The sequence below is a fragment of the Diospyros lotus genome, chromosome 9, assembly GCF_014633365.1.
Source record: "Diospyros lotus cultivar Yz01 chromosome 9, ASM1463336v1, whole genome shotgun sequence".
In the NCBI taxonomy this organism is placed as follows: domain Eukaryota; kingdom Viridiplantae; phylum Streptophyta; class Magnoliopsida; order Ericales; family Ebenaceae; genus Diospyros; species Diospyros lotus.
Genome location: NC_068346.1, coordinates 10,253,604 through 10,267,599, shown reverse-complemented (window position 1 = coordinate 10,267,599; position 13,996 = coordinate 10,253,604). Strand labels below are relative to the sequence as shown.

At 33.3% G+C, this 13,996-nt stretch overlaps 1 protein-coding gene across 2 annotated transcripts; it reads right to left on the bottom strand.

The window, feature by feature from the left end:
• Positions 1–4,509: 4,509 nt before the first annotated feature.
• Positions 4,510–13,274, bottom strand: LOC127809882 (serine/threonine-protein kinase PBS1). 2 transcript variants are annotated; one of them, XM_052349036.1, is made up of 5 exons: positions 12,866–13,274; positions 12,064–12,269; positions 7,630–7,819; positions 5,525–5,916; positions 4,510–5,439 (listed from the first exon to the last, which is right to left on the bottom strand). In XM_052349036.1, the coding sequence occupies exons 1-5, from the start codon at positions 12,984–12,986 to the stop codon at positions 4,969–4,971; spliced, it is 1,380 nt and encodes a 459-aa protein (XP_052204996.1). In that variant the 5' UTR covers positions 12,987–13,274; the 3' UTR covers positions 4,510–4,968. The 2 variants fall into 2 exon arrangements, with proteins under 2 accessions (XP_052204996.1, XP_052204997.1); XM_052349037.1 differs by having other exon boundaries at positions 4,510–5,430; positions 12,866–13,267.
• Positions 13,275–13,996: the final 722 nt, after the last annotated feature.

The following is a 13,996-nucleotide window of genomic DNA, read 5'->3' as shown; positions in this document are numbered from 1 at the left end:
AAATAAATTTATTATTATATTTTTATAATAAAAAAATAATTTTCTTATTGTGCAAACAATATTAAAAGAATGGAAAGAAATGTATGACTGAAATTAAAGGCGGAATTTTCGCAGGAGCCGCAACTCCCATTGTGGATTGGAGAAGGCATCCAAACAATAGTGGGTTGACTTGTAATTTTGGGAACGTCTTCTACGACTACGTGGTCAAGCTGCATTATTATGGGGCCATCTCTTAATTCAATTTCCACGTCATCTCGTCCTTCAGCCTACGCAAAAGTCCAAGAGGAATGAGTTGACTTGACTGGACATCCGGGCTTGACAATGAAAACTCTACTGTGAAAATTACATATAATGTGTGAAATTTTAACTTTTCTTTTCTTTTTTTTTTTTTTGAAATTGCTCCTCAATTTTGTGGGAATTATATATTGAGCAGTTTCAAATTTATTTCCCCTCAAATTGCCTAGTTAGGCTACAAATTTATATTATTATTGTCATGAGCTATGTTATACAATTATAGATATGTAACTTTAAAAATTTAATGATCAATTAACCAAAATAAATACTCAATTATTTCTTAGTGCAATATGTTTAAATTCAGATTATGGTTTTTTCTTTTTTTTCTTTTAATGAGAAAATATTGTTTGGTGTTATTCAACTTTACTCATATAATTATTTTTTAAGTATTCTTAGACAATTGATAATCAATCAAAAATAAAGAATTTAATATTTATAGATGTGAGGAATTTGTATTCTTGTTAACACATTGAATTGATTGAGACAGAAAAAAAAAAAAAGGATTATTAATGTGGTTAAAATATGATTGTATTGTGTATAAGTGAAAGTAAATTAATATTGTTACGGGGTAAGCAACGTAGTTAAAAAATTTTGAACTTTATCTCGATTTCGGTGATTGAATTAATGTCGAAATCAAAATATTCATATATATAATAAAATAAATATAATCTTTAGATTTTTGAATCATTTGAGAATCCAAGTCGTCCAAGTATTTGGCCTCTAACTTACAATATGCAGCATGCGTCCTTTGGCGATGAGAGTGGAACATGAGTACTAGCTCTTGCTTCTTTTTGTTGCTTGTGTATGGACAGAAAGAACCTCCCTGCTTCAAATTAATGCAGAAAGAAAACGGGAGAAAGTGAATGACAACCTTTATTTTTCAACTCTTGAAAAACAAAAACACACAAACCTTGATCCTTCGGACAACCCTTAAAGGGGTATTTATAGATGAGTAAGGCTTCATAGGGTTTCCTAAACCCTAATACATATAGGCCGACCCTTCACTAGTTCAACTAGTAATTAATTAAATAATTTTATCCTAGTCCAACTAGGAACTTAATTAAATGGCCTAAATTCAATAATAAATTTAAATAAAATATTTGATTTAAATATAATTTAATTCAAATATAATATTTAATTTAATATTTGGCCAAAATACTTTATTTAGTCCAAATATTAATTTAAGTCCAAATATATTTTATTTTCTATTTGCCACTCTAACAAATATAGAAAATTATTAAATTAGAAACTCATTTATAATTTAATTAATTATTATTTTAAGAAATTTTTTTCTTTATAACGACCCTTCGTCAAATCGACATCATTACGTATATTTGTTCATTTTCTGTGAGAATCTACAACGGCACAACTTCTTGCCTAAATGTCCCACTTAACTATACGTCTGCTTTCTTACTTTAAGTCAATGACCGTACCTTTTGTATATAACTCATTAGGCTTCCGAATATATTGATAATGTATCAGTACTAACATATAAGACAAAATTGATCTCTAGCAAGACATCATGTCTACCCAATTATTTAGAAAAATTTATAATCCGTAAATAACCTTTCACAAGTATAATTACCGTGTAATTTAATTCTTTTGTCAATGTATCTTCTAGCAATGAACTCTCAAAAAAAATAAATATATTGGTCACATGACCTATCTTTCTGTGAACCTTGAGTATATAATAATTGGTACACAAGTACAATAATGTGTTCATTATGTGCAAATGGGAGATGTAAGAAATATAAACTTGGATCCAGGTCACGAATTTAAATTAGACCTACCCATAAGGGACTCGCAGGTCGAAGAAAGCAACTACCAAGTGTTACTCTCTACTTCTCTATTAGTGGAGAAAAATGGGGAAATGGTAGAAAAGTTAGGGATGGTGTATACATGTATATATATAAAAGATAAAAGATGAGAAGGTTGCTCTCTTTGAAAATTAAAGAACTCTCATTGGGTATTCTTTCTATATACAAATTAAATTAAAAAAGTTTAGATTGTAGATTTAGAATGTTTTCAGTACAGTGATTTTGTTTGTGACCAGTTTTTCAAATCACTTAAAGATCTTATATGCTTCCACGGGAGAAACCTGTAAGGGAATGTTGTTTATTATTTCTCTTTTATTTATTTTAATAGTTTTTCAAAAAGAGAAAACTAAATTTAACTAAAATCAAAAACTTGAGAGGCAAATTTTATTTTTTTTAATATTTTCCTACTTTTTTCTTTTTACGATCAAGAAAATAGGTAGATTTTGTTCTTAAGTTTCCCTACTTCTTCGCATTCAATTAAAAAATTTATTAGTTTATTCCATACTGTTAATAAGATTTTGAAATGTTTTTGTTAAGCTCAAGGCTAGGATAATAAGATTTTGATAAAAATAAAAATATTTTTATTAAAAATATCTTTAAAGATTTTTTTAATAAGCTCTTTGTGAAGAAAAAATATTTTTTTATGGCCTTGTATCTTAAGTTGACTGATAATTTAGTTTAAGTTGACTAAAAAAAGGGCAAAAAGTTGGTATATGATCTTGTGTAAGTTCAATTGATCTAAGATTAACTTTAGTTGACCTAAGTTATACAAAATGTTTCTAGACAACTTAAGTCTTAAGTCAATCGAATTTGTAACTTCAGTCAACTAAAGTTGGTCAAAATGTTGGCCTTTGATTTTAGGTCAATCGAGCTTTCGATCAAAGTTATGCGAATGGTTATTGAACAACTTCGGTTAACCTAAGTGATGTCATCGATTGACCGAAGTCCAATGGTTATCTCTGTTCCTCTTTGTTATGTCAACTTTTTCTGTTGGTCGTTCAAAGATAAATTTTATATAAATATTTTTCTTCTTGTACTTTAAAAATCATATTTTGATATGTATATATTTTCCTCATGCAAGAAATAAAAATCTCTTTTTGAAAAAAATGTGTTTTGACATTTTTTTGCAAATTATGATTTTATTGTCAACTCTGAACTTTTTGTTTCAAAAAGCTTATGGTTAATTTTGTTATCTGGTTGTCTCTTCAATTTTCTCAAATTGATCTTTTGTACAAAATATTTTTTCTAATATATTTGTAGACTAAAATACCTACACATGTTAAAATGTATCAATGGCAGCCTGAAAAAGCTAAAGAATTTTTTAATTTCAAAATTATCCTTTGCCCATCTTTATAACAGTTAGTTCTCTACAAATGTTTATATATAGAATGAGTATAGAGGTTAAAAGACATAAAACAAATTGTTAGTAGAGCATTCAAACAAAATTGAGAAAGCTCAAGTACTGAAAGTATGATAAGTGGTGAAATTCTCAACATTGATAATTTATTTGAAATTGTCTCTGATTGTAAGTTTGTTATTGAGGTATTTGTATTTGCTAGTTATGTGCTAGTGGTTCTTACTTAGGTAAGGGATTATATGCTGGTTCTAACTCCAATTAAAAGCTAGTGTTATATTTTCCCTAGTGATGCCCTCAAACTTAGTTTTAGGAGAGAGGACTAGGCTCTTAATAACCGAACTTCTATAAAAATTCTTGTGTTCTTTGTGGTTGCTTGATTTTATTATTTTTATTCATATTTTGTCCTATTCGATAGCTCAAGTGGGCAGACTGTAATTTATAAGAAGGGTGTGACAGTTCGAGATTGAAGACTCTCTGTGCACTCGGGGACCTCTCGATTTCTGCAATACAAAACAAAAAAAAAACATTTCTACCCATTTCTAGCATCATTTTATTTATCTTCTTTTTGGCTTCTCATTTCCACTTTCTCATTCAGTTTTTCATCATTTTTCTAATTTTGCATATTTCTTATCATCTTCTATTATTAGAACAATAAAATTTTACCCTTTTCCCTCAAAAACTCATCCAACGACACACACATAAACTAAGAGAAAAAGAAGACAATTTTTTAACGTGATTCGTAATTCGATCTAAAATCCTCCCCCGTCAATTTTTGTACAGTTAGAAGTACAGAAAAGGGCGTTTATGTATAGGTAACCTCCTAATACAACTAGTTGGCTCTGCTACTGCATTTATCCTTCATCTCCATTCAACGTCAAATTGGATTCACCATTAGGCATAGAAGAAACGATAGCTAAATTTTCTATTCCAGAAGAAGGGTGTTTTGATCTTTTGGGATGGTCGATTACGCCATTCTGCCTCAGCCTCAGCCTCAGTTGGGAAAGGAATATCATTATTTATTGTATCAGTAACTGTAGGGAGTGAGAAAGGAAAGGATATTGAAGCATCCAGCGTTCTTTAACAGCATAAAGCATCAATTCAATTTGGTCAATAACGTGGTCATGAAGAAGAAGAAGAAGAAGAAGAAGAAGAAATATTACAGAGCAAGCGGGGCGATTTTACTCTCAAAAGCTTCAAATGCATCACCATGCATGCTCTACTGCTCTTGTATTCAACACTCAATATACATTCTTTGCTTGCGCTTTCTTTTCTTGTTCTGTGTTCCAGAAAAAAAGAAGAAAAGAACCAGGTAAACATTTCACTCCAATAGTCCATTTCTAGAGCATCAGCTCTCAGTCTTTAGTTATGGAATGAGAAAACCTCGGATCGGATGAGAGGGGGTTTATGGTGGTTTGGCTCGTTTCCTTGTTTTCTTCACTCCATCCCTGATGAGCTGAGGTACGCAATGAAGCAGCAGGGTATTCATTCTACCTTCCAGCGTCACCCGTTACTGCCATCAAAACTTCCTTGAGCACTTTGTCGTCTTTTATCCCGCCAATTCTCTCCCCACAGTTTGGCCTCTGCAACAGCTCGCTCCCTATCCAGGTCCCTGTTTAACATCCTCGCAGTTTCTTTTGGAGAATCGTCCCTTTCTGATCCTTCAAAGTCCCACTTGCGTCCAGATCCTGCCCCCTCGTCATTCCTCAATATCCTGCCCGCTCTCTCATCTCTGGTTCTTTTCTCATCCCCAGTGAGTCGAGCATTGGGATCATATGCCTGGTTTGCCAAATAAGAGAGGGCAGTTACCACATCTCCGATTAGTGGACGAGCAGCAGCCTGTTCTTGGATGCACATGGATGCCACGGCTAGAGCTTGGTAGAGACCTCGCATTGGAAACTGACCCTGCAGCCGTGGATCAGCCAATTTCCCAAATTTTCTACGGTCATTGAACAAGGGACGAGCCTGCATAAACTTTTAAGATCAAGAAAATTCTAGCTGCACAGGAACAAATGGTCACAAAGAAAACATAAATATGATTAGGGCAACAGAAACTTACCCATGAAACAAGGTTCTGTTCTCCTGCAGACCGGCTGCTGTCAATTGCTTTACGTCCAGTAATAAGCTCTAAGAAAACTACCCCAAAGCTATAAACATCAGATTTTACTGTCAATTGTCCAGTCATAGCATATTCAGGAGCACAATAACCATAGGTGCCCATGACCCTGGTGGAAACATGCGACTTATCTCCAGTGGGGCCAAGCTTTGCAAGTCCAAAGTCTGAAAGCTTTGGATGATATCCTTCATCCAGTAATATGTTTGATGACTTGAAATCTCTATAAATTACTGGAGGGTTTGCTTTGTCATGGAGATATTCTAAACCTTTCGCTGCACCTGATGCAATCTTCATCCTTGTGTTCCAATCTAATGGTTCTTTATCTGGTGGAAGATCTGCTCAATGAACATTCCCAACATTAGTAACCATTTCTGAAGTTCAAGAGCAGCTCATGGAATTAAGATAATTAATAACAATGGTCCAGGATGTGCAGAGAAATACAAATGCCCCGCAATGATGCACACATGTGAATACAAGAATAGCTACTAACATGATAAAACAGGAGTTTGCTTTCGATAACTTGGGTATAATGTTCACTTGATCTTTTCTTTCCACCATTTTTCACACTCAAGGAAAGAAAAATAGAGCAACAATGGTAAGGTTATGGTGTCAGGAATAATCCATGTGCACAAGATGAGAAAGGTTTATCTTGGATATCATGAAGTAGGGAGGCTATATTAATTACAAACAAACAGCTATGACACAATTCAAAAGGTGCATCCATATTTTTCAAAGGCTCAAGGTGCACCTGAGGCGCCAGAATGCTTGGACCCTAGGCACCAGGCGCAAGGCAAAGGCACAGCTTTTTGGTTGTGAAGCTGACATTTAAAAAATTTAAATAAAAACATTTATACATCATTATTTTCAATATATGCCTATAAAGAGGTAAATGAAAACGTATAAATAATAAATAATCAACACTATTTAACTAAATAATGGGATGCTTTATTGTTTTATCAAATTTCTTTTAATTTTTTTTTGGTTATTATTGGTTAGATTTTAACAAATCCATCCAAAAACAGCAAAAAAACTACACAGGAGCAAAATGCGTGCGCCTTGCACTTCAGGGTGAGGCGCACCTTAGTGCTTCGGTGCATGCCTCATAGAGAGAGGCACCCTCAACCAAGCCTTGAGCCTAGGCGCACTGTTGACAACTATGGGTGCATCAACCAATGGAAGGAAGAAAAAACTTGAACACTTATTTCAGTATTTGTACACACAACGCAATTTGCTTCTGGGAAATAGCTAGCATTATTTGAAAATTTTAGATAATTGGGTAACTGACAAGCATCCAATTTGGGCATTGGAAATACAGTTTCTCATTAATAGATAGAAGGTCACCCTAAAAATTTGGGTTCACAAAAACAAAATGAATTTTACCATTCAAGCAGAACAAAGTGTTGCTTTTTTTTTTTTTTTTCCACTCTCGTCTTTTAGATTAGTAAAAGTGTAGCTTTACTTAGGATAGGGGCCTGTCTACACCTTTTTTAGTAACCCATGTTCTCATCACATACCACCACTCTTCCAACTGACATGGTGTCACCTAAGCCAAGCTACTTGAGATTCAAATTGACTCATTATTGTTCCTCTTTTTTTTCTTTTTTCTTTTTTCAGTTCAGTCAGTAACAAATTGGTGTGAATCCTGCAGGGATAAAAGTGAAACCTAAAAACACCGAAAGAAAACTGCTCCAAACACTAACAAAGCACCAGCTTTAGTCTCACTTGTCTCTAGAGTTTGATTTACAGTGATCTCATCCTTTGCCAACCTGTTTACTTATCTGTCTCAGGAAATTTTACTTTCCTATTGTATAATAAAATGCTATGGCATTCCTACCCAGTTACATATCACTGAAATCATAAACATACATTTTACTTAACATCGGGCATTGAGCTTTTTCTCATGTTTTTCTCATTCCAAAGATGATGAAGAATAATTGGACTCTTCAAAGGTTTCAATAACTTCAAAATGATAATTTGCACTTCATGAACTTAAACTACAAGAAATAAACTCGAATCCTATAAGCAGGAGTTACATGGACATAGATTACCATGAAGGTGATCTTCCAAAGATCCTAAGGGCATGAATTCATAGACAAGAAGCCGTTGGTCCCCATCAGCACAGTAACCAATCAAATTCACAAGATTAGGATGATGCAGAAGGCTGAGCATAAGAACCTCCACAAGAAATTCCCTGTTCCCCTGAAGCCCATTTCTGTCCAATTGTTTGACAGCAACCTCCTGTCAAAGACACAAAGTTAGGAGTAACCCAAAATAAGTAAAGAATATTTACTTCTTGAAGAGGAAGACAGGTAAGTCACATTAGAAAAAAGACAACATATCAAGCCTTAATCCCACTAGGTGGGGTCAGCTACATGAATTCTAGGTCACCAATAATTTCTATATATGGTCATATCTCTTGTTAGAACTCTTATAGCTTATATCATACCTAAAAGTTTCCCTCTAAGTTTGTCTTAATCTTTCTCTACCAGTTTTACAAGGACTTATTCTATTTCATTACTCTTCTCACAGGAGCCTCTATTGGTCTTTTTTTCACATAACCAAACCATGTCGAGCATGTCTCATGCATCTTATCTTCAATGGAAGTCCCCCCTATTATGAATAACCTCATTTCTAATTTTATCTTATCTTGTATAGGCGCACATCCATTGTAAGAGGAATCTCCATTACGCTCATTTTGGACATGTTAGTGCTTTATTGCCAGCAATTTATGTTTGCAGTAGAAGGAAAAAAAAAAGGATAAGAGGGATAAAGTGGCTACTCTTCATGAATACAAAAAGCCTCCAGAATGAATAAATCCAGCCATTTGTCAGCCACCATTGCAACAGCCAACTCCCTCTCGCCTTTTTTCTTCTTTCTTTGTATAATTTCTCCTTCCCCATTAAAGAAACAACTAAATGCTAGACAAAGAATTAACAACTCTCACACTTGTTAGGATCCAACAAAAGTTTTGTATAGCTTTGATACCACTTGTTTGGGAAAAATCTAGAATCATAATTCATACTGAAATTTAGAAAGATACAAAATCAAAGAAAACCACAGCTACAAAAAAATAAAAAATAAATAAATAAATAAAAAAGAGTACAAAAAGATTTAACATAATTTTGTCTCTAAATAAGGTTATATATCCACAATGCCTAAAATAGATAATCCGCTTATCCTCAAAGTAACAGCTTTTGAACCAAAAAACAGAAAATCCTCTCTCAACTCACAGCCTTTGACTAACCTAGTTACATCCTCTCTCAAGTAGACCTATCTACTGAAGTGTGCTACAAAATTACCACATGGCACATACTAAAAGGTTTGTTTATTCAAAATAACCTCCTTAGGTTTCTTATTTCTACTTGGATCTGATCTCCTATTCCTACCTTGATTTGAAATACTTGAATAAACTCATTCCCATATTTGGGATTTGAGGAGCTATCCAACACTATTTATTATACATCATAATATAACCAAGTTACAGAAAAGAAGAACAAAATCATCACAACCATAAAAAGAAGCATGTTAAAAGAAAAAAAGGTATGACTAATAACTATTGGGCTGAAGTTCTCCTATATTTCATTTATTTTTTAAATCGCTTAGCTTACCAACTAAACATGTGCAGCATGTCACTATTGAAGAGGTATTAAGTAGTTTCAAACTAAGCAACAAGCACCTTTGAGTGTTGGACTCGATCACATATGCTCATATACCCAGAGAGGCAAGAACACTCAATTTCAGAGGTAAAACAACAACACACTTGACAGGGGTGGATGCAGGCATGAGCTTCCCTGGGCTTCACAATTAAAAATATTTTTTTAATATTAAAAATTATTTTTTATTATTAAAAAATATTTTTTATTATTAAAAAATATTTTTTAATATAAAAAAATAATTTTTTAATATAAAAAATAATAAATTTTACTAATAATTCAGTCAAAAAAAATTTCAGCCCACTCCAAAATTTGTGATGTGTAATTTTATACCTTAAAAAAAATTTTAGCCTCCCTCTACGTAAATTTCTGGATCCGCCCCTGACACTTGACAAATACAAGGAAAATTTGGGAGATATACATTATATAACCCGATTACAAACAAGCTGATTGTTAGCAAACTGTGATCTTTGATAAAAAAAAAAAATTCTAGGATTGGAGTGCGGATAAGGAGTTCAATCCAAGCCAAATAGTTATCATTAAACAATTTGCTCAAAAATCAATGTAGGTAGCATATAATGCAATTCAAATAGCCACTATCAAAGATTAACAAAAACCTAAAAAAATAGCCAACCGTTCACTTGACTATGAGATTTGGACGTAATGATAGATGATGCCACTAACACTACTGGAAACTTGATTCATTATGCTATGTTTGTAGCCTATGATCCAATTAAATTTGGGAAAGCAATTCAAAATAAAAAGTGCGTACAGAGCCCATGAAAGAAGAGATGAAAGAAACCAAGAAGAATAATACTTGAAAGTTAGATGATATTCAATTAGAAAGAAAGACAGTACAATTAACTTGGCAAAAACACCTTACAACTCATGCAAGTAGCAAATGTAAAAGTAGTCTACTGCAAGTCAAAAGATCAATTGACTTGTTGCAATATATCACTTCTTTAAAGATCAATTGAACAAAAATAATATTGAGCAGCGTACTGCAGTCAAAATACTAAGTTGCAAACATTTTCACCACTCTTTTGAAGATTGAATTATTCATTAATGTGAAAAAGACATTGAATGAAATAGTCAGGACAAAATTTGAATAAAGGGGGATATGAGGTTAATCAATTTTGGTTTGAATTAAAATTTATCTATTTGATTGATATTATACTTGTTGATTATATTTATCTATCTACTAGGATTATCATAGTTTTAAATAAGTTTTATCTTAGTTTTGAAAACCCCACCTATGGATTTCCTATTTACACCTAGTCGCAACTCACAAGCCCAAATAAAGGAGGGTTACATTAACTAGCTAACAGTCAATGTAAAACTCATCAGATAAAATGTGTAATTTAATGGTTTGGTCATGTGAGAAGAGGACCAACAGAAACTCTTGTAAGAGTGGATGGAATGAAACGAGTACCTAGCAAAAGAGGTTGGGGAAGACCAAGAAAAACTTGGTGGGAGAAACTTAGGTATAATATGAGTTATAAAGGCCTTCCAAAAGATAAGGTCATAGATAGAAATGACTGGTAAGCTAGAATACATGTAGCAACCCCACATAGAGAAATAAAGGCTTGATATGTTATTTTATCTTTAGTATATCCTAGTGTGGATGAAGCTTATTGGGGTAGTGGTTATCCTTTTGTAACCAACCTCAATAAATAGGATACTGTTGGTGACATTTGTAATACATAAAATTACAGAAAATCCATAAAGATTCATACTTATTCTACCTTTCTCTTCCGATTCATTATATGTTTGTTCCCTTCCCTACACAATCCACTTTCACAAGCAGCCACTTTCTTTGAATAATTAATGAAAGGGAAGAAACAATACAAGTGTTTAGCTAAATCACCATATTAGTCTTGGACAATGGCTCTACTAATGGTATTATTAGTATATTATTGGGAATCAGACAGGATAAAAAATTAATAAGAATCTTGTAATGATGAATCTCAACCAGTTAACCTGAATTTGATTTCTGATTTGAAAAAAAAAAAAAAAATGATGCAATACTTCATTTATTAGAAAATTTAACAGAACAGTAATTTAGAGGGAATGAAAAAAGAAAAAATTGCTAATACTTGATAATTGGTAGCATGTTAATAATGTTTTACATGTAATTCATCAATACTAGTTCTAAGTGGTACATATCCCAACTGGGTGGCAGTTGATGGAGATGAGAGAAAGATAAAGATCCAGAATAGACCAAATAAAACATAAAGAATCAACTACACTCAAACGGACATTATATACAAACATCACTGTTTCACATATAAATAGTGCTATTATGCATATGCTATTGCACAAGCAGAGGTTCAGCAGTCAATCAGTAAGTCAGTGAGTAGCTCCCGTTTTCAATTTCTCATTTAGTGCTTAAAAGCCATATCACCTGCAATGTGTTGCCGACCAGTACAGCCAATGTGATGGTGAAATTATGTATGACTATCAATTTAGTTATCATTTATTCAGAATCCATGTCCCTGGCAGGAGGCTAGAAAATCCTTACACGCTGTCTACATCTAAACCTGCTGCAAAATAAAGTGAGGCCTCATGGGGGAAATCTTAACTTAAGATTCCTAGCCAAATAATTACTAAATAAGGTCTAGAAGAAGCTAATTAATGGAAATTTCCCTTGACCATACCATGCTAAACCGAATGAAATTTCAATGTTGGTTTGTCAATAAAGAAACCTCCAAGATTTCCTAATCAGCTTTACATTCACAAAGAGTGGCTCATTTTTCACTAGAAACTCAATTTAAAAATATATAATTTCTGTGGTGTTAGTAATCAAGAATCGAGAAAGGAGACATTTACTTGGCCTGCACTTTCAAGCCACCCCTTGTACACACGCCCAAATCCACCTTCCCCTATGAAAGACTCTGGCCTAAAATGCTTTGTCGCAGCAGCAAGTTCACGGAAAGTGAATGTATGTGCAGCAATATTAATATCAGGTACATCCTTTGGACTTGACGAACCCCTCCTAGTTCCCACGTTGCTTCTCGATTTCAGTCTGTCTGCCCCTGCAAATCCAATCGAGACCATCATTCGCAGATAAAATACCAAGAAGAAGTAAATCAAGCCACTAGCAATCGGGGTCAAAAAATCCAAATAATTATTGAAGGCATCTATATCTTCAACACTCTGTAATTCTAAATCCTCCTAGCTTGATGAATTTGCGCTTTTGGGAGAGCCCAAAATATTTAATCAGTTATACTCCAATTGGGTACCGGAGAAAATCATATTACCGATTGATGAGATCTTCTGTTAGTACACTAACACATCAAAGCTAAAGCACCCCACATGAGCTCAGAGACTAAGTGAATCAACTTTCGACGATTTAGACAAACCAACTTGGTATTCCCCTATTTATCAGTTGGATCAATCCGGGAAACCTAATCTATTTCAAAGTAAAACATTTTAAGCAAGGATAAAAATGAAATAGCGAGCAGCAACAAGTTCTACCAAAGTTAAATCAGACGGAACAAGTACAAGCCGCAAAAAATCTAATTAGACAAGAATCAATCAAACAATCTACAATAAAAGGAGGAAAAGGGCAAGACCCAGATCAGATCAAGCAACAAACGAGCAAACATCTACACAGAGAGACGGTACTAACCAGAAGATAATCTAGATATGTTGGAGGCGACAGCCGGATGGATTTCTTTTCTATGATCTTTCTGTTTATCCGGATTCAACGTTTCCGCTTCCCTTGAATCAAAACACGGAAAACAACCCATGTCCAAAGTCGCTTCTCTTTCTTTCTCTCCCTCTCCCTCCCTCTCTCTCTCTCTCTCTCTCTCTCTCTCTCTACAAATCCATGTTCAGTAAGCTCGATCAATAGGCGAAGATCATGGAAGATTCTTCGAATTGAGTTCAATGGCAGAGAGAAAATGGAGATGGGGGATAATTGGCACTGCAGTTGCCGGTTCTGTCTTCGGCTTTTTTTGTACGCGCAATAGCCATAAATTTTAACATAATTCGATACCCACCCATTTAGGAGGCTTTGACCAAACCAGTAGAAACTCCGTATCTTCTTTCTAAGCCTTTGGCTGGCTTGGGATAGATTTTCTTGGAAAACGATGGATTCATTCTAACATTACTCGGTGTTTGGAATAGAATGAACGAACCAACCAATGTACCTTCCTAATTTCGAATAACGTCTTGCCCTTATGGACACTACTGGGATTGGAAAGTTTAGTGTTGATGATACCTCCTCGTATTTGTCTAAAATTTGTTTGATTTGAACTTATTTTATGTTAAGTGTCTATCACTACTACAATTTAAAGTAAATTTCTTTATTCACTAATCTAACGTTTTGTTAAGATGAGAAAAATAAAATTATATTAAGATACCTTACGTGCAATGTTCAAAATGACTTATTCGAAAAGAGATGAGAGATAAATTTATCTAAAAAATTTAAGATAAAGAATCGCATGATTTTTTTTAGATAAAATTAAAAATATAATAAAAAATATTTTTATCCGAGACACTTCTTTCGATCTATATATCTTAATTAACAAACATTACCTAAAATGAGATAAAAATTATCTTGAAATTGTTTAGCTTAATAAAAATTTAAAAATATATTTAAATGTTAAAAGTAAAAAAAACTAAATTTCTCTCAATCTAATAAATTGAAATACTATTTCAAGAGAAAGAGAACGTAATTTAAAAGTTTTTCTATTTAAAAAAATTTATTATTTAAAATTATTTATGAGTACTCAACGATCAATAATCGCTTAGAATC

Coding starts and splice junctions, on each gene's coding strand:
- LOC127809882 (XM_052349036.1), bottom strand. CDS start 12,986: ATGGGTTGTTTTCCGTGTTTTGATTCAAGGGAAGCGGAAACGTTGAAT. Junction 5,917..7,629: donor TTTGGAAGATCACCTTCATG/GTAATCTATGTC, acceptor TTCATTGAGCAG/ATCTTCCACCAGATAAAGAA. Junction 5,440..5,524: donor AACAGAACCTTGTTTCATGG/GTAAGTTTCTGT, acceptor TGATCTTAAAAG/TTTATGCAGGCTCGTCCCTT.